General features: G+C 40.7%; 1 protein-coding gene across 7 annotated transcripts in view; it reads right to left on the bottom strand.

Annotated features, from left to right (window-relative positions):
• ARHGEF7 (Rho guanine nucleotide exchange factor 7) overlaps window positions 1-22876 on the bottom strand; it is a 271356-nt gene that overhangs the window by 87532 nt on the left and 160948 nt on the right. For all 7 annotated transcript variants that reach the window (XM_073614508.1, XM_073614510.1, XM_073614513.1 and 4 more), the window contains 3 exons: window positions 6498-6636; window positions 4515-4574; window positions 121-267 (listed from right to left, as the gene is read on the bottom strand). In XM_073614508.1, the coding sequence (XP_073470609.1) occupies window positions 121-267; window positions 4515-4574; window positions 6498-6636 (346 nt within the window). The remainder of the gene's footprint in view (window positions 1-120; window positions 268-4514; window positions 4575-6497; window positions 6637-22876) is intronic.

Here is a 22876-nt window from a genome sequence, read left to right as displayed (position 1 = left end):
TAAAAGTATGAAATCTAAAGTCCAGTTTACAAAAACTCAATTATAAAACAGCATAGCAAAAAAAATTAAAATTCCAAGTTTTGTGGAAAGGGTCTTTAATATATTCCAAATTATAGTTACCTCACTTCCTGCACACTGTATCATAACTTGTGACATATAAAGAACCGTGCCTAGGGTCTTGATATCTTCCCCTTCCCAGCCACGAATAGCTTCATTCAGAATCTGAAGCTCCAGTTCCTTTCTTTTTCTCACTTCTTGGCACTGTGCCTGAAAGTATAAAACTGGCTAGTCACAATTCATTCTTAACCACAATGACCTGCTGTAATCTCTCAATGTAAATAAAAAGTCCAGTATACTGTTTCTGTGCACTTTACATAACACGTGTAATTCAATTAGGATTGTAAGAAAAAAAAGACAAAATACAGTTGCTTTGAATGACATTCCTGTGCATCAAGACCATATTTTAATCACTTGCCCACTAGGCACTTATACCCCCTTCCTAACCAGGCCAATTTTCAGCTTTCAGTGCTGTCACACTTTGAATGACAATTACTCAGTCATGCAACACTGTACCCATATGACATTTTTGTCCTTTTTCCCCACACAAATAGAACATTCTTTTGGTCGGCACTGATGAGCACTCACTGAAGGGCACTGATAAGCACTCACAGGTGGCACTGTAGGCACCGTAGAGTACTGATGGCACTGTAGAGGCACTGTGGGGACTAATGTGGCACTGTGGGGACTAATGTGGCACTGATGAGCACCTAAATATTAAGCAGACTTACGCTGCTACAACCTCTCCCCACACGCTGTATCAGTGTGAGGACGCCCTCCCAGAACTAGCCGGCCACGCTTTAGCCATCATTCGGCTATGGCGCGATCGGCAAGTGGTTAAAGTGATTAAGAAAAAAATTTTTTTACTAACAACCTGTTATACTTACCTTCTCTTTGTGCAGTGGTTTTGCACAGAGCAGCCCTGATCCTCCTCTTCTTGGGTCCCCCGCCAGTACTCCTGGCCCATCCCTCCTGCCAAGTGTTCCCAAACCAAGCAGTTTGCTATGGGGGCACCAGAGCAGGCTTGCTCCTGAGCCGCTGCTCTGTGTTCATTCGCTTTGCCCTGCCCCCTCTCTCTTCATTGGCTCATTGACTGGCTGACAGTAGTGGGAGCCAAATGGCTCCCGCTGCTGTCTCAGCCAGTGAGGTGGAAGAGTCCCAGGAGAGCTGAAGCTCCCGTGCACGGTGCTAGAGGAAGATTGGGCTCATATAAGTTTTGGGGGGGGGGGGCTGGGGGGAAGCTGCACACAGGTTTCTTTTTTTACCTTCAAGCATTGAATGCATGAATGTAAAAAACCTTGAGAAGTTAGTGATTGTACACGATCACCTTAGTGATCAACAACCCACTCAGTTTAAAATAGAAATGAAAAGGCAAAACATTTTTGTAAAGATGTATAAAAACATTATAAAGACCTTTTTTCCCCGTTTTTTAATAAGTGATCACATTCCTTCTGTTCTCAGCTGCATAAGAGCTGAAGGGAGGAGAAGCAACAGCACACTGAACTTCCCAGCGAATGGCTGTGCAACAGGGACATGTCAGGACAAGTCTGGTCATTGGAGAACAGGCTTAGTCCCCAGTGTAGCAAGAGAAGTGACCATGGTGTGCTCTCCTGCTTAGTGTGGTCAGTTTTTATTAGGAAAGCAGAGGGACTGGCAAGAACACCAGGAATTTCACACAAAGGAAGCAATACAAAGAACATGATACATTTTTTTCATACAAGTACACGGTACAGCAGGCACATATCAGAAATATGACATGTTGAGGTAACAAACACTTTAACCCTATGTTGACCTCTTTCACTAGTGGGTCTTGCATGGTCAAAAATTCGAACAGGTATGCCAATGATAGCATAGCTATTATGGCCACCCAAGCTGAGAAGGTCTTTGGCAATTTTTCCAAAGAAAACAATACACTGGTCCTTTAGAAGGTGATGGGTATGGAGTACACTGCTCCATCCTGTATACTGTATGTATTAATGCAAACATATTTTGTACATAAATGAAAAAACAGGTGTTCCACCAGGCCTGCAGAAACACCACTCAGCGCCAGGTTACGATGCTAGTCGCAAAGCAGATAAGTATAAAAATGCAACTACAAAATCATAAGTACATAGATATGAGTGAAACCCACTCTGCAATCATGCAAAGAGGACACAAGTACCACAGCAGAAAAAAGCAGCCGTTTAAAAAAGGATATATACATATAAACACAGTGTTTCAAATGATCTAAAGATAGACTGAATTGTCACACTAAACAGCGCTGATGTTGAGCAATAAAACAAAATAAACATGCGGCCAACCACACATGCACAAGAGAATCCTTTATAAGATAAATCTTTATAAACATAGAAGTATTGCATCATATCTTAGATGACACTCAGGATATATTACCTAGGGAGAAACCATTGCTTATGAGTAAAGCTTGGCTTTGGCTTGAAAGCTAGTGCCAAATTAAGTGTGAAGACATGACCAAATTGGAGACTTGTGAAGAAGCGCAGAAGGCTCTGGAAAGTCTGCTTGACTCACCTAGCGATGGAAATCTTGAAGCATCACACAAGTGCATCAAGATATTCATTTTACACAGTCCAAGGTGACAGAAAGATACTTTATAGACCTCTTCTATTAAATTGAATGCAATTCATTCTTTTTTTCCGGAAAAAGGTTTCAGCAAAAGTTTGCTAAAAAGTTTTGAATGTAATTTGGCCATGATTGAGCTTTGGAAGTTATTGTTAATAACTGTCTGCTCACTTTTTTTTCTGGCCAAGATTATAGCAATAAGGAATGCCAATTTTAAACTTACAACTGTGCGGAATAATTTCCCACGAGGAAAAGTACTGCAGGGCAAAAAAAGTTGAATGGTAAACTATTCTATTAAAGAATTGTACGTCCAATGGCCCCACAATACATTCCATGCTAAACATTTTAGGCAACCACTTTCTCTTCCATGTTCATTACTGAAAGAGGCAGACTTTTTTTTCTCATGTTGGCAGCAGCATTCATCATGATTGACGCTGGATTTACACCGGGGGACATTTTTTTTTTTTTAATAAAGGAATTGTCAAAGAGTACTTCATACTCTTTCATGGGAGGGGGGGGGGGGATTCGGGATCTGAGGGCCTCCCCAGTTAAAGGGGGCTTCCAGTTTCCCATAAGCCCCCTGCCCACAGACCCCCACAACCACCAGCCAGGGATGTGGGGAAGAGGTCCTTGTCCCCATCAACATGGTAACAAGGTGCTTCGTGGGGGGAACCCCCCTGCCCCAAAGCACCCTATGTTGAGGGCATGTGGCCTGGTATAGTTCAGGAGGGGGGGGGGGGGCGCTCGCTCGTCCCCCCCCCCCCCCTTTCCAAACCTACCAGGCTGCCTGCTCAGATAAAGGTCTGGTATTGATTTTGGGAGTGACACCCACGCCATTTTTGTTTTATTTTGGCGTGGGGTTCCCCTTAAAATCCATACCACACCCAAAGGACCTGTTATGGATGGTGGGAATCCCATGCTGTTTTTTTTTAATTAATTTTTCATTGGCAATTCTTTTTTTTTTTACATTCAGCTGTCAGCAGGAAACCCACTAACAGCTGAGGAGTCATTGGTTGTTAAGGATGTGGCGACCGGCTTCCCAGCCTGCTCGTCAACAACCAGCTATTATTAACGATGTTGGTGGCCGCTGGCTCCAAAAATTAGCATCTGAACCATTATCTGGAAATTGCAGCTGGACCGCGCATTGGAAATTCACACAGGACATGTGTGAACCTAGCCTTATTCAAAATGCGACAGTGCTGAAAGCTGAAAATTGGCCTGGGCAGGAAGGGGGTAAAGTGTCTGATATTGAAGCAGTTAAAAGAAGAATTCCAGATATATCATTTTTTACTCTGTTCCAGCTTGGAGCAATCTAATTATACATATACCATAAGTGTGGGATCTCTCTAGAAGCTGGAAAAGACTATAGTGGACACTGCTACTTCAGTAATCGTCACTAGCTTCCTGGTCCCAAGCCGAGTAGTTGCCTCCTGAATTCAGGACTCAGGATTTTGTCCGTCACTTTGTCCACCTTGTTAAATTAGAGAATGCCTTGCAGTCATTGAGAAAAAGCAAAGCATTCTCTAAATGATGTCCACACTCTGTTCAACATACAGCAGGGCAGCCACATTGCACAGGACAAGGAAGCAGGTGGAGATCACTGGAGTAGCGGGGTGTCTACAATGATATTCAGCTTCTACTAGAAAACCACAGGCATAGTATTTGCATAGTTACATTGGACCAATGTTACTATGTAAAAGATGCCATACTTGGAGTTTTTCTAAGAATTCACATCCTTTTTACATACACACACTGTGCATACACACACAAAGTACAAGATGGTACACACGGTATATAATTTTGAAGAAAACAAAAAAATTGTGAGATTTCAAATAGCCATATGCAAAAAATGAAAGAAATTTCACACAAAGACTGTTTACCGACAAGTTCTTGAAAGCTGTCATGGATTTCTGTATATCTGGTCTATCTGGGTGATAATCCTAAAAACAGAGAACCCCATCAATTAAATAAGTTTTCAAATATTTGCAAGAACAGTTTAATATGCTTTAATATGCTTTCAAAGTAATCACAAAAATTTCAAAACAAGCTTAGCCCTAATAATATTCATAAAAAATATTAAAGTGACTTTGTCCCCCAACCTTCCTTTTGATGGGTCTGGGCTTAATTTGGTAAGGAAAGTACATACAGGGCTATATATGTAGCAGACAAGGAGGGTCAGTGGCGGACTTACATTGGGGTGGATCATTCAGCCACCTAGGGCCTGAATCTACCACCTCTTAATTATCTTATTGTACAATGCAGTGTGTGTGTGTGTGTGTGTGTGTGTGTGTGTGTGTGTGTGTGTGTGTGTGTGTGTGGGGCAGCAAATGTTCCTTTATGCACAAATAGGCATATGCCAGCCCTGCTGCCCACTTTTTTTTTCATACATTAGGCATTTTTTGCATGCTTAATATTGCATTATTGCAAAAGAATAGTCAGGATGCCAATGTACAAGTCTGCATCTAACAAACATTTACATTCTCCACACATTAAACCTGAAGCATAATTTTAGTGTTGTAAAAGCAATGTTTGTCTTTTCTGTCTCTAAAAAAAAAAAAAAAAAAAAAGAAAAAAAAATAGAATATGACATAGCTGTTTGAAGACAATATCAAAGAATACCTCATTCACCTAGAAAAATGATATGTACAGTGTGTATTATTTTATTATTTTAGTATCTTAGGTTACAGCAAAAACACAGGCCCCCTAGAGTCCCTAGCAAAAGTACAACAAATCTCTGGGCCATAAGGGGCTTTTTGGTACAAGAGCTGAAGTGGTTAAAGTGGTCCTAAACCCTTACATAGACCCAGTGAAGCGACTAGCTTCAGATGATAGAGTTATACCTGTTTTTCTGCAGCTTTCATTTTCTCTAAAGCTGTTCAAACTGCATAATTTATACAGCTTGGCTGAGCTTCCAAAAAGCAAGGGGTGTGGAAATAAAGTTACACTCTGCAAATCTCAGTGAGAGTTGATTTAAGGGAAGGGACACCCCCCCCCCCCTTCACATAGCACACAAAACAGAGCTGAGGCTGTCAAACACAGGTTGTGTGCTGGTGCTCCCTCTCCCATCACCTCTTTGCTCTTGGTGACAGAAAAACGTGCCAGAAGTGACTTATGCTAGCAGAGGAATTAGGCAGCAGATAGAAAGTACACTTAGTGCTTTGGATTGAGACAAGAAGAGCGGGATATTCTTTGTGCATATTTTAAGTCAAAGGTTTACAACCACTTTAAAGTGTGTGAATGTATATATATTATACATAGACATAACTTTCCTTGAGATGTTTTAGCAGCACAAGAGAGCAATCACAGGGCTTGGCAAGAGAATCAGTCCACAGTTTTGTTTTAGTGGAGCACAGCCTTGGAAAAAAAGGTTGACTGTAACCCACCAAACATCAGACATCAATAAGCAGAAATTACATTCCATAATGTACATACTGTATATTAGGATTCACGATTAATAACCTTGCTATATTTTAATATGAATTCTAATCACAATGAGCTATGTGGCAAATATTTTGGGAGTAAAAAATCATAATGGGTGCTGTGGTTTCAAACAGCTAATAACGATACAGTAAATTTAGCAATGGATTTGGAAAGTGCATTTATTAGTCACATGGAGTCCTGTATACTAGTGATTTAATTATTATGGTGATGCAAATGGCCTTTGATTGAAGCTTCTGCTATTCACAGCATAGTAGTAAAGGTCTAGTGAAAATGTGATCGAGTACCCTAGAGCTCCAACTGCTGGTAGCAGACACTAAATATAAAATATTTGTAATAATTCATATTAACTGGGTATTAAAAAGTGTTCAATAAATTACTCGGCATTCACTGTAATGCTAATGGAGAAAAACAATCTTTTTTACCTCCATGTGTCGTTCCAACTCTTTTAGTAATGTTGGGTACTTGTCCAGACGCATAAATGGCTTACTAAGGCCGGTCGTTAACACAAGAATACCAGGAGCAGTGGCACCTTTCATCTCCATAAATTCTCCAAGCTCTTCACTACAATGATAAAGATACAGAAGAGACTTATCACTTAGCAGTTATTGCCAGTTTAGACAGTGTCATTCTCTCTTTTAAAAATATTTAAAATGTTTCTCATCTCTGAAAAAATGCTTCCTATCCTAATATCTACAGATCTTATATATCTGCAGATCTACAGATTATGTGATTAAAAAAAAAAAAAAAAAAACAAACAGTGGGGAATTAAAAGTTCAAAATTAACCCCCCCCCCCCCCCCCCCCCCAAAAACATAAACCCCATGTTTTTAAAGAATTTCAGTACTTTTTTGGGGTTTAGAAGAAAAAAATGAATGGAAGGCAGGATGTAGTTTAACCACTTGCCGACCGGCTCACGCCGATATACAACGGCAAAGTGGCATGGGTACGCAAAATCCCGTATTACAGTACGTCGGCCCTTTAACAGCCACAAGAGGGCCCCCGCTGCGCGAGCACCAGCACAGGGATGCACACACAAATCCCAGTGCTGTCAGGGGAGAGGAGACATGTCGTTTGTGCCTAGTAAATAGGCTCAAGGATATGTCTCCTCTCTTACTCAGTCCTATCCCCATACAGTTAGAACACACTGAGGGAACACACATTTAACCCCTTGATCGCACCCCCTAGTGTTATCCCCTTCCCTACCAGTGACATTTACACAGTAATCAGTGCATTTTTAGAGCACTGATCGCTGTATAAATGTCAGTGGTCTCAAAAATGTGTCAAAAGTGTCCGATCTGTCCGGCGCAATCCCGATAAAAATCGCAGACCAATCAATATATGCTTATTGCGATTTTTTTTTACCAAGAATTTGTAGAAGTATATTGGCCTAAACTGATGAAGAAATTTGTTTTTTAAAAACATTTTGGGGGGGATATTATTATAGAAAAAAAGTAAAAAAAATTGGCTTTTTTTCAAAATTGTTTTTTTTAATTTATAGCGCAAAAATAAAAACCGCAGAGGTGATCAAATACCACCAAAAGAAAGCTCTATTTGTGGGGAAAAAAAAGGATGCAAATTTTGTTTGGGCACAGCGTCACATGACCGCGCAATTACCAGTTAAAGCGACGCAGTGTCAAATTATAAAAAGTGCTCTGGTCAGAAAGGGGGTAAGATCTTCCGAGGCTGAAGTGGTTAAACAGGTAAAAAAAAAGTTGCTTAAAACACAGTATAGTCAAATTAGCCTTTGGTATAAAAGGGTATTGATAACATTGTAATAGCTAATCAGCTAAAAAATGGATTTTAACTTAACATTTAATACAGTTTAGACAAAGTAGTTAAATGAGCTTCTGAGATAACAGAAGCATTAAAAAGATGTAATTTAGTAAAAACAGATCACCAGCATGAAGAATATAGAAAAATTATAGCAGTAAACAAACAATGCTCATAGTAAAGAGCCTAAGCAACCACATATCCAAGTTAACAGATCTGACCAAACTGAAATGTAAACGCCCGAAAGCTTACTAAAAGATGAATAAAAACATTCATGCATCAATTTCTTACTTTATGACCTTTGACTGAAAACAAAAATACTAATATTTAAAATTTAGCTTTGCAACACTTTTACAATTCACATTAGGCATGCTTGGAAGGGTTAAAAAGGTGGTTGTTTCTGTGTGGGGGACAAAATCGGCAGTACCTCCCAGTGCTTAAATCAGGTATGCTCTCTCGTAACAATGATTGGAGCAGTTAGTCCTCTCTACCATACCATACCAGTCCTCTAGTATACACTATACTAGATTTTCACAAGCAGTACAGCCCACATTCTTCCTTAACACCAACATCAGGGGGATCTATAAGAGCAAATCACTCTCACTGAGTAAGGCAGAGATAACAGTCAAAGATTTCCCTTATCCTATAGGACTTTGGATTCAACAACCATGCCATTAAAGCCAGGGACTGAAAAGCAGGATGGAGTAGGGTTGAGTCTGGTTGATTTAGAAAAGGCCAAGGCTTGTCTGCCAGGAGTTTGAGTAGATCTGCACACCACAATCTTCTGGGTCAATTGAAAAGATGGGACGAGGTTACCACAGGTCCTTACTGTACCTTTCCCACATTAGGTGGATATATGTAATAGCACCACCTTGTCTAATCTACTCTACAGTAGGTCCTATAAGCACCCCTTCCCTTTAAAAGATGGTTGCAATAACACCACTCCATCTCCTCCACACCGAAACTGGGCACAAATACAGTGCCTTGAAAAAGTATTCACACCCCTTAAAATTTTCCACATTTTGTCATGTGACAACTAAAAACGTAAATGTATTTTATTGGGCTTTTATGTGATAGATCAACACAAAGTGGCACATAATTGTGAGGTGGAAGGAAAATGATAAATGGTTTTCTAAATTTTTTACAAATAAATATGTGAAAAGTGTGGCGTGCATTCGTATTCAGCCCCTTTTATTTTGATACGCCTAACTAAAATCTAGCGGAACCAATTGCCTTCAGAAGATACCTAATTAGTAAATAAAGTCCATCTGTGTGTAATTTAATCTCAGTATAAATGCAGCTGTTCTGTGAAGCCCTCGGAGGTTTGTTAGAGAACCTTAGTGAACAAACAGCATCATGAAGGCCAAGGAACACACCAGACAGGTCAGGGATAAAGTTGTGGAGAAGTTTAAAGCAGGGTTAGGTTATAAAAAAATATCCCAAGCTTTGAACATCTCACGGACCACTGTTCAATCCATCATCCGAAAATGTAAAGCGTATGGTTGGACTGCAAACCTACCAAGAAATGTCCATCTACCTAAACTGAAAGTCCAGTTTGCAGTTTGTGAGAAGCCATGTGGGGGACACAGCAAACATGTGGAATAAGGTGCTCTGGTCAGATGAGGCCAAAATTGAACTTTTTGGCCTAAAAGCAAAAACGCTACGTGTGGTGGAAAACACTGCACATCACCCTGAACACACCATCCCCACCGTGAAACATGGTGGTGGCAGCATCATGTTGTGGGGATGCTTTTCTTCAGCAGGGACAGGGAAGCTGGTTAGATTTAATGGCAAGATGGATGGAGCCAAATACAGGGCAATCTTAGTCAAGAGTCAATCAATCAAGAGTCGGTAAAAGACTTGAGACTGGGGCGGAGGTTCACCTTCCAGCAGGACAACAATTGTAAACATACAGCCAGAGCTACAATGGAATGGTTTAGATCAGGGATATGGAATGAGCGGACCTCCAGCTGTTGCAAAACTACAAGTCCCATCATGCCTCTGCCTCTGGGAGTCATGCTTGTGGCTGTCAGAGTCTTGCAATGCCTCATGGGACTTGTAGTTCTGCAACAGCTGGAGGTCTGCTAATTGCATATCACTGGTTTAGATAAAAGCTTTTTTAGGTGTTAGAATGGCCCAAAGTCCAGATCTAAATCCAACTGAGAATCTGTGGCAAGACTTGAAAATTGCCGATCACAGACGCTCTCCATCCAATCTGACAGAGTTTGAGCTATTTTGCAAAGAAGAATGGGCAAAAATGTCACTATCTAGATGTGCAATGCTGGTAGAGACATCCCAAAAAGACTTGCAGCTGTAATTGCATAGAAAGGTGGTTCTACAAAGTATTGACTTTTGGGGGCTGAATACAAATGCACGCCACACTTTTCATTTGAAAACCATATATAATTTTTCTTCCACTTCACAATTATGTGCCATTTTGTGTTGGTCTATCACATAAAATCTCAATAAAATACATTTACGTTTTTTGGTTGTAACACGACAAAATGTGGAACATTTCAAGAAATATGAATACATTTTCAAGGCACTGTATATTCTTCAAAGATAAAATTAATACGAGTAGTGCTCTCCGTATGAAATGTTTACTTTAAATATAAACAAACATGTTACACTGGGGGGAGAACCTCTGGGGGAATCTAGGATGGAAAAGTACCTGGGGGTCCTAGTGGATGATAGGCTCAGCAATGGCATGCAATGCAAGCTGCTGCTAACAAGGCAAACAGAATATTGGCATGCATTAAAAGGGGATCAACTCCAGAGATAAAACGATAATTTTCCCGCTCTACAAGACTCTGGTCCGGCCGCATCTGGAGTATGCTGTCCAGTTCTGGGCACCAGTCCTCAGGAAGGATGTACTGGAAATGGAGCGAGTACAAAGAAGGGCAACTAAGCTAATGAAGGGTCTGGAAAATATTAGTTATGAGGAAAGGTTGCGAGCACTGAACTTATTCTCTCTGGAGAAGAGACGCTTGAGAGGGGATATGATTTCAATTTATAAATACCGTACTGGTGACCCCACACTAAGGATAAAACTTTTTCGTAGAAGGGAGTTTAACAAGACATGTGGCCATGCATTAAAATTATTAGAAAAGAGGTTTAACCTTAAACTACATAGAGGGTTCTTTACTGTAAGAGCGGCTAAGCTATGGAATTCCCTTCCACAGGCGGTGGTCTTAGCGGGGAGCATTGATAGTTTCAAAAAACTATTAGATAAGCACCTGAACGACCACAACATACAGGAATATACAAGGTAATACTGACATATAATCACATACATAGGTTGGACTTGATGGACTAGTGTCTTTTTTCAACCTCGCCTACTATGTAACTATGTATGTTATACTTACCTGTTCTGGTAGTTTTGCACAAAGCAGCCCAGATCCCCCTCTTCCTGGGTCTCTCGTCGGCACTCCTGGCCCCTGCCTCGTGCCTCCACAGCAAGCAGCTTGCTATGGGGGCACCCGAGCCGAACCTCTGTGTCCATTCTGACATGGAGCCCCAACTCGGAACCGACCCCTCTCTCTCCTCATTGGCTCACAGACTTTGATTGACAGCAGCGGGAGCCAATGGAGCAATTTTCCCCCAATGACTTCTTTGACTGATTTGTCAAGGGATTCCAAAAAAGGCTTTCACGATCAGAAAGGCATGCATAGAAAATGTTGTACAAATATGTTCAGTAGGCTAAGCTTTTAGCCACGAAATTCTGCGCATGTGCACAGAGATGGGGGGGGTTTGCATCTATAGAAATTCAAGACGCCAATGTCAATATTCCCATCACACCAATGCTTCTGTGGTGATACAGCACTTTCAATGTGTGGCACTGTTATGCAGGCCCTCCTCTGCACCCCAATTGCTCACAAAATTATTGCCCTGCTTCTGGCTCTTTTAAGAAACTTATTGAAACACCTTCTCAAGAGTATCAACACAAACAATAACAATACAAAACAATAGGGCTAAGGAATAAGCTATCATTGTTGTAAGAATGTTCTTTTTTTATGTCCCCATTCATACTTCGCATATCGAGAGTGTGGGTTCCCACTCAGTTTTTTTTTTGGGGGGGGGGGGGGTTGCGAGATTTTAGTGCATTTCTGCACCTGGCAACCCATTTGCTTGACCTGGTGTCAAACCAGGTCATTGCCCTGAAACAAGGGAACAGCTATTGCTCTGAGTGGTATTCTGTGCTTCATGTAAAATCTCTGTGGAACGCATGCTATTAGGCCCTTTTGATCCCTCTCCATTGTGCCTCTGTTTTGCCACTGCAAGTGGGTAGAACCCTAGTGGGGTACTCACAAGTGCAGAATGGATGGGATGTTGCGTGTCCTGAAAAGGAGCCCCTATATCCCAGGTACTGACAGAGTTCCTGTGGCTGTCTTTCTGTAGAATATGGCCCTGTAAATGCAGTGATGTTCTCAGCAGAAGAGGTGGGTGAAATGTCATCTGGGAGGTGATGCAATTATCTCATCCTTATGAGATTAAGTCCAGATAGAATGGTGAAAAAACTGTTTCACAAGATGCATTACAGACAAAAGGGCAGGGGATACCACAATAAAGTGAACACTACCAAAATCCTCTGCCCACTAAACCACATAGTGCGTGTGCAGTGCAGACAGTATTGTTTAAAGAGGAGCTTCTAATTAAAATGTAAAAAGAAAATTCTTGTGATGCTTATGAATTGCTTTATATAAGGTGGATATTCTCATTCATGTACCTGTAATTATTACTGGCCAAATCTGTACTTTATCTCCTGCCGAAAATTCTGGTGGCAGCCACTGCACATGTTGACATCAGAAGCCTGCACCCACTTTCTGGATTTTGTGCAGCTGGCTACCCAGCATGCACCTCCTGTTCTCGCACCTGCACAGTAATGACACTGTGTGGTGCACTTTGTTAACAGGTTGCCATAGCAATGGCAGAGTCAGTAGAAGTTCCGCCCTGTTATAGCAACCTGTTAACAGAAAACCCAGAGGCAAGCAGCAGAAGCAAACTCCTCCCAATCGTGTCATTTCTTTCCAAATAAAAAAAATGTTAATATCCAAATATTAATACACTATGGGTGGGTATTAGGATGAGCCCAACTCTAAAAGATGGGTGGAGGCTTTAATGCCAGAAACCGGATTATATATACATAGGGAAATCTGGTCTTCTCTTCAAAGCTGAGCCTATTAAGGTCCACGCGTTGCCAGTCACGATGGGCATCGAAATGGACCATGGCACTAGACCCCCCAAAAAACCTGCAGCTAACGTCACATGTTGCACTTTGTACCAAGGTCAGCTCCACAACACAGGATACAGTGCTCGAACCAAAAAATTATAGACCGGCCCCATGAAGCGTGGTCTGGGTACAGTCTCTGAGGCACTCACCAAGGGTAACCAATCTGAAAACTGCCAGGTAGCACAAGGCAATAAGCAGTCACATGTTGATAATTTCAATAAAAAAAAAAACAATTATGGTTTAAAAAGAAATAAACTTCTCTAGAAAACCAGTTTATCATCTAAAGACGCTAGCAAAAACACTGGAGCCTCATGGGGGTGGGTAGGGTTATATGGTTAAACTCTAGCAAACGATTTTACCAGTGCCAAATCATTTGAAAGTAGCAGCAAACAGCCCATGGTCTAGGATTAATAGTTCTGTACAATAAAAGTGGTTTTAAACACTGCCAAAAAAATATATACAAGTATATTATGACAAATGGAGCTCTGCAGCACTGTGCTGTCACCACTCCCAATGGCCCCGGACACTTCGATCTTCGCCTGTTCTTTTTTGGATCCTGTCTCTTCGGCTGCTTGAATGGGCATGCCAAACAGTGACGTCACTCCTGTGTCTCTACTGGTGACAGGCAGGTGGAAGCATTCATGACACTAGAGACTAGGGTCTCTTCTGTAATAGAAACCCAGCATTTTTTTTTTTGCAAACTAGTGTTCAATACCACTTTAGGATTAGAGGTCGACCGATATATCGGCCGGCCGATATATCGGCCGATATTTGGTGTTTTTTACTTAATCGGCATCGGCCGATTGTGCTGATAAAAAAGCCGATATAGCTTCAGCGCGACTTGCAAAAGACTTCTGTAATAGAAGTCAATGCCAGTTGCCTGTGTGAAGCGACTTCTCCCCCTCTCTGGGCAGCCTGCCAAATCTGATAAAAAGAACCTGAAGGATACAATGTTTACACTTCTGAATGAACTAAATTCCATGTTTAGAAGTTCTCAGTTTAACCATTTAAAGACTAAATCTTTTCTGACATTTGTTGCTTACAAGTAAAAATCCTGTATTTTCTGCTAGAAAATCACTTAGAACCCCCAAACATTATATATATATTTTTTTTAGCAGAGACCCTAGGGAATAAAATAGCGGTTGTTGCAATAATTTATGTCACACGGTATTTGCGCAGCGGTCTTTCAAATGCAATTTTTTTTTAAAAAATACACTAATAAATTTTTTTAAAAAACTAAGCAGTAAAGTTAGCCCATTTTTTTTCATCCAGAAGTTTTGATTACCTGTTTTTGTGCATTTAATATTTAAGAGGTTTTTTTTATTTTTTTTTTTATCTAAATTCTACATACAAGTGAACTGATTGGAGGTTTGTTTTGTTTAATAAATGTTTAAATGTAAAAAAATTTCCGTATCACTGAAGGTTGCTTTCACACTGGAGCGGGCATGCGTTGACGGTAAAAGACTGCTAGTTTTAGCGGCTCTTTACCATCATTTTAGCAGTGCTATTCGGCTGCTAGCAGGTCGCTTATAACCCAGCTAGCGGCCGAGGAAGGGGTTAAATGCGCCCCTGAAGCGCCGCTGCCGAAATACTTTGCAGGCGATTCGACAGCGGTGCGCATTCATTTCAATGGGCAGGAGTGGTGGTATACACTGCTCCAAAGATGCTGCTTGCAGGACTTTTTTTAAAATCCTGCCAGCGCATTGCCTCAGTGTAAAAGCACTCGGGATATCACACTGAGACTGCAGGGGAGCCGTTTGACAGGCACTTTACAGGTGCTATTTTTAGCCCAAAAGCGCCTGAAAAACGCCCCATTGTGAAAGGGGTCTAACTGTTAGATTTTATGAGATGAAGGTAAAAAAAAAAAAAAAAAGAAGAAAAAAAAAAATCGGCCTAATATATCGGCCCAAAAAAATCGGCATCACATATTGGCCATCGGCCACCGCGATTTGTAAATATCGGCATCGGCCAGAGAAAAACCCATATCGGTCGACCTCTATTTAGGATATGCTTGTTTTCATTTTTTTTGTAGGTTAGCTAGAATAACTGGGATTTAAAGTATCTAAAAATTGCAATTCTATTTAAAAATTACATTTATACTATGTTCAGAAAAGACAACAACATATTGCCAAGGTATACCATACCGAAGGTATTAAACAAGTAAAACAGTAACAAATTAAAAAAAAATAAAAAGGAAAGATAAGAAAGAAAAGATGTGGGTAAGATGAGGGCAGTTAAAGTTTTTTCTTTATCAATTCCCAATATTCATAGATGAATATTGTAACCAAGGTTGCCACGTTTTGTCAAAAACAGCCAGGCGGTTGTGTAACATGCAAGTCAATTTATCATTAATCGTAACCCAATTTAATTTTTGTATGACAAAATCAAACATTATACCAGGTTGATTCCAACAACGTGCAATGGTTATTCTAGCGGTTAGAATAATATAGGGAATTAAGCGTTTGGTGTGTTTAGGTAAGCTCATATCAATTTTTTGAAAAAGAGCAATCTCTGGGGATATATTAATATATATTTTGGTAATTCCAGGTATAAATTTGAATATTTTGATCCACAATTTCTGTATTTTGGGACAATGCCACCAAATGTGTACCATAGAACCTTCTAGACCACAGTTCCTAAAGCATTTAGAAGAGATTTGTCGATATATTTTAGCTAATCCCAATGGAACCCATGCACTATCACAATGGAGTTCTGTAATTAGATTTGACTAAAGACGTATTGATTGATATTTTGGAGGTATTATTGATAGTTTTATACCAAAAAGAGTTCTCAAGAAAAATTTAGATCTTTTTCCCAACATTCCATACATGGGAGTTATGCCTGGGATCAATCAAAATACCGTATATAATAGAAATACAACCTGTTATTGGAGTTCTGGTAGCACGATTTTTTCAAAAGGCAATAACAGGAGTGGTTTATAAATATTACTAAGTTTATTTTGTAAGAATAAAGTAATTAGGTTGTATCGGGATAGTTCCGAGGGAGGTAATTGTAATACGGATTCATAATAATCCAGTGAATACAATTTATTCCCAGATAAGAAGTGTAGAATAGGTGATAAACCCCCCTATTTATCCACCAAAAAAAAAAAAAAAAAAAACTTCCTGTCTGCATGCTTCAGTAGTTGCTGCAAGTCATTGTATGCTTACCAATGGTGGCAAAGGTAGAACATGCCTGTGGAGTAAGCAATGACACTGCTTCTTATGATTTTCACCAGAAGCATATAAAACAGGGTGACAATGCAAGAAAGAAAATTGAGACAGGAACAGAGTGTTCCTATAACAGGAAGTGCCTGAACAAAGGACACTCGTGACAGGATCATCAGGTATTATTTTAAATGAAAGCTAGAAACTTAAGATCAAACATTACTTTGGTTACCTTAAGGTGTTAAGATTACACGTGAAATAGTGATTGGGCTTCCATCCTCTTTAATGGTAAAGTTTTCTAACTAGCATAGCTCCAGCATTTCTGTGATAGCAGTTTATCAACTGATTTTCCTGGTATCTAGTGTTGCTCTTTTATCCCTTTATAAACGCAGCAAATTTTACCATTTTTCAGTGTTTCAATTTACTTGCCAATAAACTTTATTTTTTTGTTACTTTGCAAATTAATGAAAATATATTTTTTTGTTTAGTGACAGATATTGCTTTTGTCAAAGCATTTTTAAAACAATATATACACACTGATGAACGAGTAAAATTGTAGCATACTCTCTGCTCTGTCAAAAAATAAGCAGAGAGGCGCTGGATGCATGTAGACAAAAGAAGCATTTTTTAGCCACCGCTTTGACATATGATCACCAGACAGATTGCTAGGAGCAGCTGTGATCATGTCTAGGCACAATCTCCAGAGCAGGCGGTGCACATGGGAGTATGTGTCACATGAATATTTGGGTGGCAGATCAATGTCCTTTAATGGGAACACCCCACAAATTAGGTTGTTGGTTACCCACAGTCATTAATAGGTTTAAAGTGAACTTCTTGAGATAATAAAAACTTGCCAAATAGTCACCTTAAGTATAAATGCTGAACACAGGAGGTGATCCTTTTGGGGGGTATATTTCATAAACCTGGAAGCTTCAGCACTCCTTAGCTGTAATGCTATGGGTACAGGTCTCACTAATGCACAGTGCACACCTACTAATAAAGAAGCATGAACACACTGGGAAAATCCAGCAAGAAACCATATGCAGATACAAGCAAAGTATAAGCTTGTTGGCATTGATGTAATCGTTTTTAGACTTTTAATGAGTATGACTTCTACTTGGAAATTTTTAACAAAGTATGTTATGGTTACATGTATTCTGAAACAGTATTGCAGTTTTGTGGATTCTTTTAAATGTGAAGCAGGTGGTAGAAGAAACAGTATTGCATAGGGAAATTCTAGATTCCCCAACAGTTCAGTTTTTCACAGTATGTTGGTTATTTGCAGTAAAATTATAACACTTCCTAGCAGTACCACAAAGAACAAACCATTCTTTCATGCAGTCTGTTCTGATGCTTGAAAATTTTGCCTAAACCATCTTCTTGTGCTGAGTTTGCAGACACTGCAGTCTAAAGGGTACACAATGGGAAACAAGCATAAAACAAACAAGCAAACCACCCACAAAACAGGAACAATTCAATCTGATCGCCATAAAGAACTCAGCGATTCTCTTCATTGCGCCACCTCATAAGCAAAACATGATCTATGGTTTCATAATTAATGACCACAAATCAAACACATTATGGTTCATCATTCTTACTGATGGAAGTATATCACCCATTTTTACACAACTGTGCCTGTGTTTTGAGCTTTCATAGCCTAAAGCGCATATCAACTCCTGCTTTAAAGTGCCCCTAAAATTCTAAACAAATCAGTCAATACTGTAAACATGAGGAATCTGAGTTTTGCCATGTTTTGCTCCCCAGCTCTTGCAATGCTAATTGGCAGCAACTCCACATTACTTTAAACAATACATGTCTATGGTGGGATATAATAAACTCCCATTTTAAATTTGGTTTAGTGAAATACACAGTTAGGCACATTTCACAGTGAGTGTTTAATGCAAACTGATTTACAAAGTGCAACGACTGTGTACAATACTGTAATCTTCAGCAACCTCGTATGTGTCATTTCTGAACAGGCATTATACCAACAATATGCACATTTTGAGCTTATTAATTACATCTAATAAAAGGGGACATCTATGCAAACTTCCTGAAATATTCTTAATGTGTAGTAGTGGAGTTACCAATTCCCTACATGCTCAAAAGCATCTTCACACAATTTAAACATAAGACTGCAGTGCATTATCCTGTGTACAACTCCTAGCATAACCAAGATGAGGACATCTGTTATTCCAGGTGTAAGAGCAGTCTTTACACACAGCAAATGTGTTAACAAGCTACTTGTACAAAAGTAGTTTCCCACAAATGACATATACAACTCACACTTGTGAAGCTGACTGTTGCTTGTAGTAGATCGAGCAGGAACTTTCAGCACTAACGGGCCTCAGGATGGCACACAGGCACCGCATTGTACAGAGAGAACCAACGCACAATGCTGCAACAGACTATGAGCAGTTTGTTTTGTGTTCTGATAGAAGGCTGGGGCTCCTTTTCCTAGATTCTGATGGGAGGATGACATCACCTCTCCAGCACACAGCCAAGCACGGGGTAAGCAGTAAGAGGGAGGCACAAAGAAGTCACTGCCTTGCTTATCCATGCTCCAGTTATTCCACAAATACGCTATGCATTAACTACACATACTATGCATGGTAAGAAGACATAGCTTGCTATGCAGTGTCTTTACTTTAGCATTAGGTGCCACAAAGATAAATGATTTGTTGCCCAAAGCAACTACCTTCAAATACAGCGGTAAATGTCTTAGACCATTATATGTTGACTAATAAAGAGGAGGCAATGAGCACAAATACAAAACTGACAGATATGTGTTTAACAAGCCCAGCTTGGCCAAACAGCACTGAGCTCTAGATGCAATGTACAGGCATTACATCTACCAGAAATATGAGCTGAAAAGAACATTTCATAATGTGGTACAGCTACATAAAGCTGACTATACACTAGAAGATTTTCAATCAAACATTTGTACAAATATTCATATGAATGTTCATATTAAAATTCTCTGTGCATGCAATGACTGGACGAATGTCGTTTAAAAAAGTACTTCAAAATTGTGTTTGCTTTTAACATTGGATTTTGGAATTAACGTCATTCCAAGAACGAAAACCACATGCACCATTCTAAATTGTTTAAAAAAAAATTCCATCCTGCTCCTTCAAACTGTGGTCAAAAATGAACGTCAATTTGACCCCAGTGACGATTAGAAAATTGAACAAACGTTCTAGAAACAAAACAAAAATTCTACTAGTTTATAGTCAGCCTAAGGCCCCTTTCACACATGCGGACCGTATGTCCGTATTTCATCCATCCGTTTTCGGATGAAATACGGACATACATGCATCCCTATGGGATAGCGGGTGTCAGCGGATGTACATCCGCTAACACCCGATGTCGTCCGCCTCCGCTCTCGTCCGATTCTGCGGACGGAAGAAAATCCTATTTTTCTATCCGTCTGCAGAGCGGATCGGAGGAACACGGACAGACGGTCCGTGTTCCTCCGATCCCCCATAGGGGAGAGCGGAGATCTGACAGGGCGGTCCCTGCACAGTGTGCGGGTCCCGCCCTGTCATCTGCCTGCTCAGCTGGGGAAAGCGGAGCGATCCCCGCTGAGCAGCGGATAAACACGGGGCGGATCAACACGGATCCGTCCCGTGTGAAAGGGGCCTAAGGCAGCATAGGTAGAGTGATTTACATTGAGATACAATTTTAAAGTGATAACTCATTTTATGACCACACACATAATATGGAGTAGGTCCTTCTTTTGCTGACCCATAAAAAGTATGGACCCCATTGGACATCTGAAGGTATGCTGTGGTATCTGACACCAAGTCCTCTGTAGCACATCCTATAAGTCCTGTAAATTGTGAGATGGGGCCTCTATTGATTGGACTTTTTACTCCAGCGCATCCCACAGATGCTCAGTGGATTGAGATCTGGAGAATTTGGAGAGTCAGCACTTCAGACTTGTGTTCCTCGAACCATTTTTGCAGTGAGGCAGGGTGCATTATCTTGATAAAATAGCAGGCATCAAGAAGAAAGACCTGGGCAAGGGGCTAACAAGTTTCACACTTTAATAGAGCTTAGTCATAGCGTAGGTAACCACCTAAAAAGCCCTGTAAACATCAGAATGTTCCCACATTTTTTAAGCCTCCCCACCTGCCTGTCCCACGCTTTTAAGCTCCCCCCACCCGGTGGTGAATCGACGAGGTGGCCTCCCCCTTATCCTACACCTCTCATGTCTCTTCCCTCCGGGCCTGTCCCCTTCACCCGGGGGGGTTTATAATTTCCAATATAAACTTGGCAATAAAGTCACCCAGGACTGGGGTTAAGAAATCCTTGTTCTAACAGTGAATGGGAGATATATGGTATAAAGAAGTTCCAGCTGTTTCTTTCCTACTTTGAGGTGTCAGAGCACCCTTTCACCTCCATAAAAGGGAATGACCCTCTAGAATTAGAAAGACTTTTCTGCAGCTCCGGTGGGCTAAGAGGGGGAAAGAGAAGTTGGTCCTCAAAGAACATGAGTAAAAGGTACATCTCAAACACCAGATCTGTCACTCACGCTTTAAACCATAGGATTCTGTGCATATGCGGAGAAAGTAAAGACATTTTTGAGATCTGACGGATCTCATTCTCCATGGCTTGTACACAGAGCAGTAAGGCTGAGGGCAAGAGCTGCAGCCTTGAAAAAAAGATTAGACCTATATAGATCACTATAAAGTTCATCATGAATTTCTTAAGCCTGGGTAGCCATAGTTTGGCAACCACTCAGGAAACAGCAGGCTATAAGGCAGGGCCTGCCAATGCATAGTGGGATTTCAGAAGAGTCTCCAAAATGCCTAGCCACTGAATCTTTAAAGAATGGAATACCCTCAATGGGGTATTGAGCATTCTGTGTATGAATGGTTGAATCCACAGTGGGGGCAGTTGATTTTTGTTGAATTCTGCATCCAGAGAATAGGAGGCCTCATGTTGTTAGGAGGGGGGGGGGGGGGGGGGGTGTCAACCTCTCTTAGTTTGGCCAATTTTTGTAAAAGGCCCAGTTTGCCGATATAGAGTAGGAAAGGGCTATCTACAAAAGTCCCTCTTTTTTGAGTATTTGTGAACATATGGGGACTGTGCATGGATAGGCGTACATATCTAAAAACTAGAGCGCAATGCCAGTAGCTAACATATAGCAGATAAGAAAGTTCCGTAAATTGTGGAGAGAAAAGTTGTGAGGTGCTTCCACCAGAATGTCTATATCCCCCTAGGTATATGCCACAATAAATGTAAGAGAAGAGAAGGTGTCCATCATATAAGGACATTACTGAAGCCTCATGAAGTGGGCAAGGCATTATATGGGGGGACTAGGGGAGAGACCAAGTGAAGATTTTGCCAGTGTACAAACATCTGAGGGTAGTAGCACATAACCCATGGTCTATAAATGAATGTGTGTCCTGTGCTGTACGATAAAGAGAAATTAGAAAGGGAAGAGGTGAAAGCCAACCAGGTATTGGGGAACCCCACACTCTGTATCACATCCCAAAAATGTAATGTAGGCCCCGAGGATAGTGCGGACACAGAGGGAATGCAAATTAGGGTATACCCAAGTTATATGTAAAAAGATGTTCACTTTATTAATACAAAATAGGAAAATGTGTCAATAAAAATATACAAAAAATATAAAAACAATAATACATCTCATTTGGGGATAGGAGTAGCTGCTAGACTTAGATCACCAACATGTTTCGGAAGACAAAAAGAAATGTTTTTGACATATATATTTCCTTCTTCAGGGCTAATAGAAAAGCAGACTATTCCATTTCTATTTAGAAAAAAGGGGAGGGAGTAATAGATCAATATTTAGAGTAAATGGTTTACAAACAAAAAATAGGCAAAAAATATCTTTCGTACTTACAGATGTATGTTTAAGTCTTGTAAACATGCACATCAGTGGATGCAACGTCAGGCCAAGGATATTTACTCAGCTGTGCCTCAATGCTCAATTCATGTAGTTTGAAATGTACTAAGAAATCGATCCCATGTATAAGGTGCAAACTGGATGAAATATAGCCAAGGTGAGTGGGGACAGGTGTGATGCTTGTCCTGAAGCAGTCCAACAATGCTCACGAGGATACCCCAAAAAGGGGGGAGACGGGTATCTATTAAAAATGTAATAGGATGTAAACGTAAGGACAGAAAACATGATGATACATAAAAGGTAAGGTAAAGAATTGCCAGAGAACATGGCAAAAGTTCAAGCATTTGTACAATGTTTGTATTACCTGTGATGCGGTTATCAGAGCCTGCTCACAGAAGTCTCTGGCGTTTCCTGGCTGTGCAGCAATTAATGCTATTACCAGCAGGAATATATACGTCCAGAGGCCAGGGAGGAACAATCAAGACAATTGGTAATCTATTTGTTTAATGAAAAAGGGGGAGGAGGAGGCGAAAAACAGGCGCCAGGGAGCATCAGCTGACAGCTTCCCTGATCACCTGCCTCGCCGCCTTGGTCTCCATATCCGTCTCCTACAGGCATCCCCAGCTGATGCGGCGTCCGGCGTCACCGCGTATAGTGCAGTGACGTCAGACGTCGACACAGTGGTGGGCAGATAGACTGGGCGCCGGAAATGCCCAGTGCGCATGTGCGGAAGACTACTGTCTCCACAGGAGCGTTC

The sequence above is a fragment of the Aquarana catesbeiana genome, linkage group LG02 (assembly GCF_042186555.1).
Source record: "Aquarana catesbeiana isolate 2022-GZ linkage group LG02, ASM4218655v1, whole genome shotgun sequence".
Lineage (NCBI taxonomy): Eukaryota > Metazoa > Chordata > Amphibia > Anura > Ranidae > Aquarana > Aquarana catesbeiana.
The sequence above is the reverse complement of the archived record's forward strand: the minus strand, read 5'-3'. Positions and strand labels throughout refer to the sequence as shown.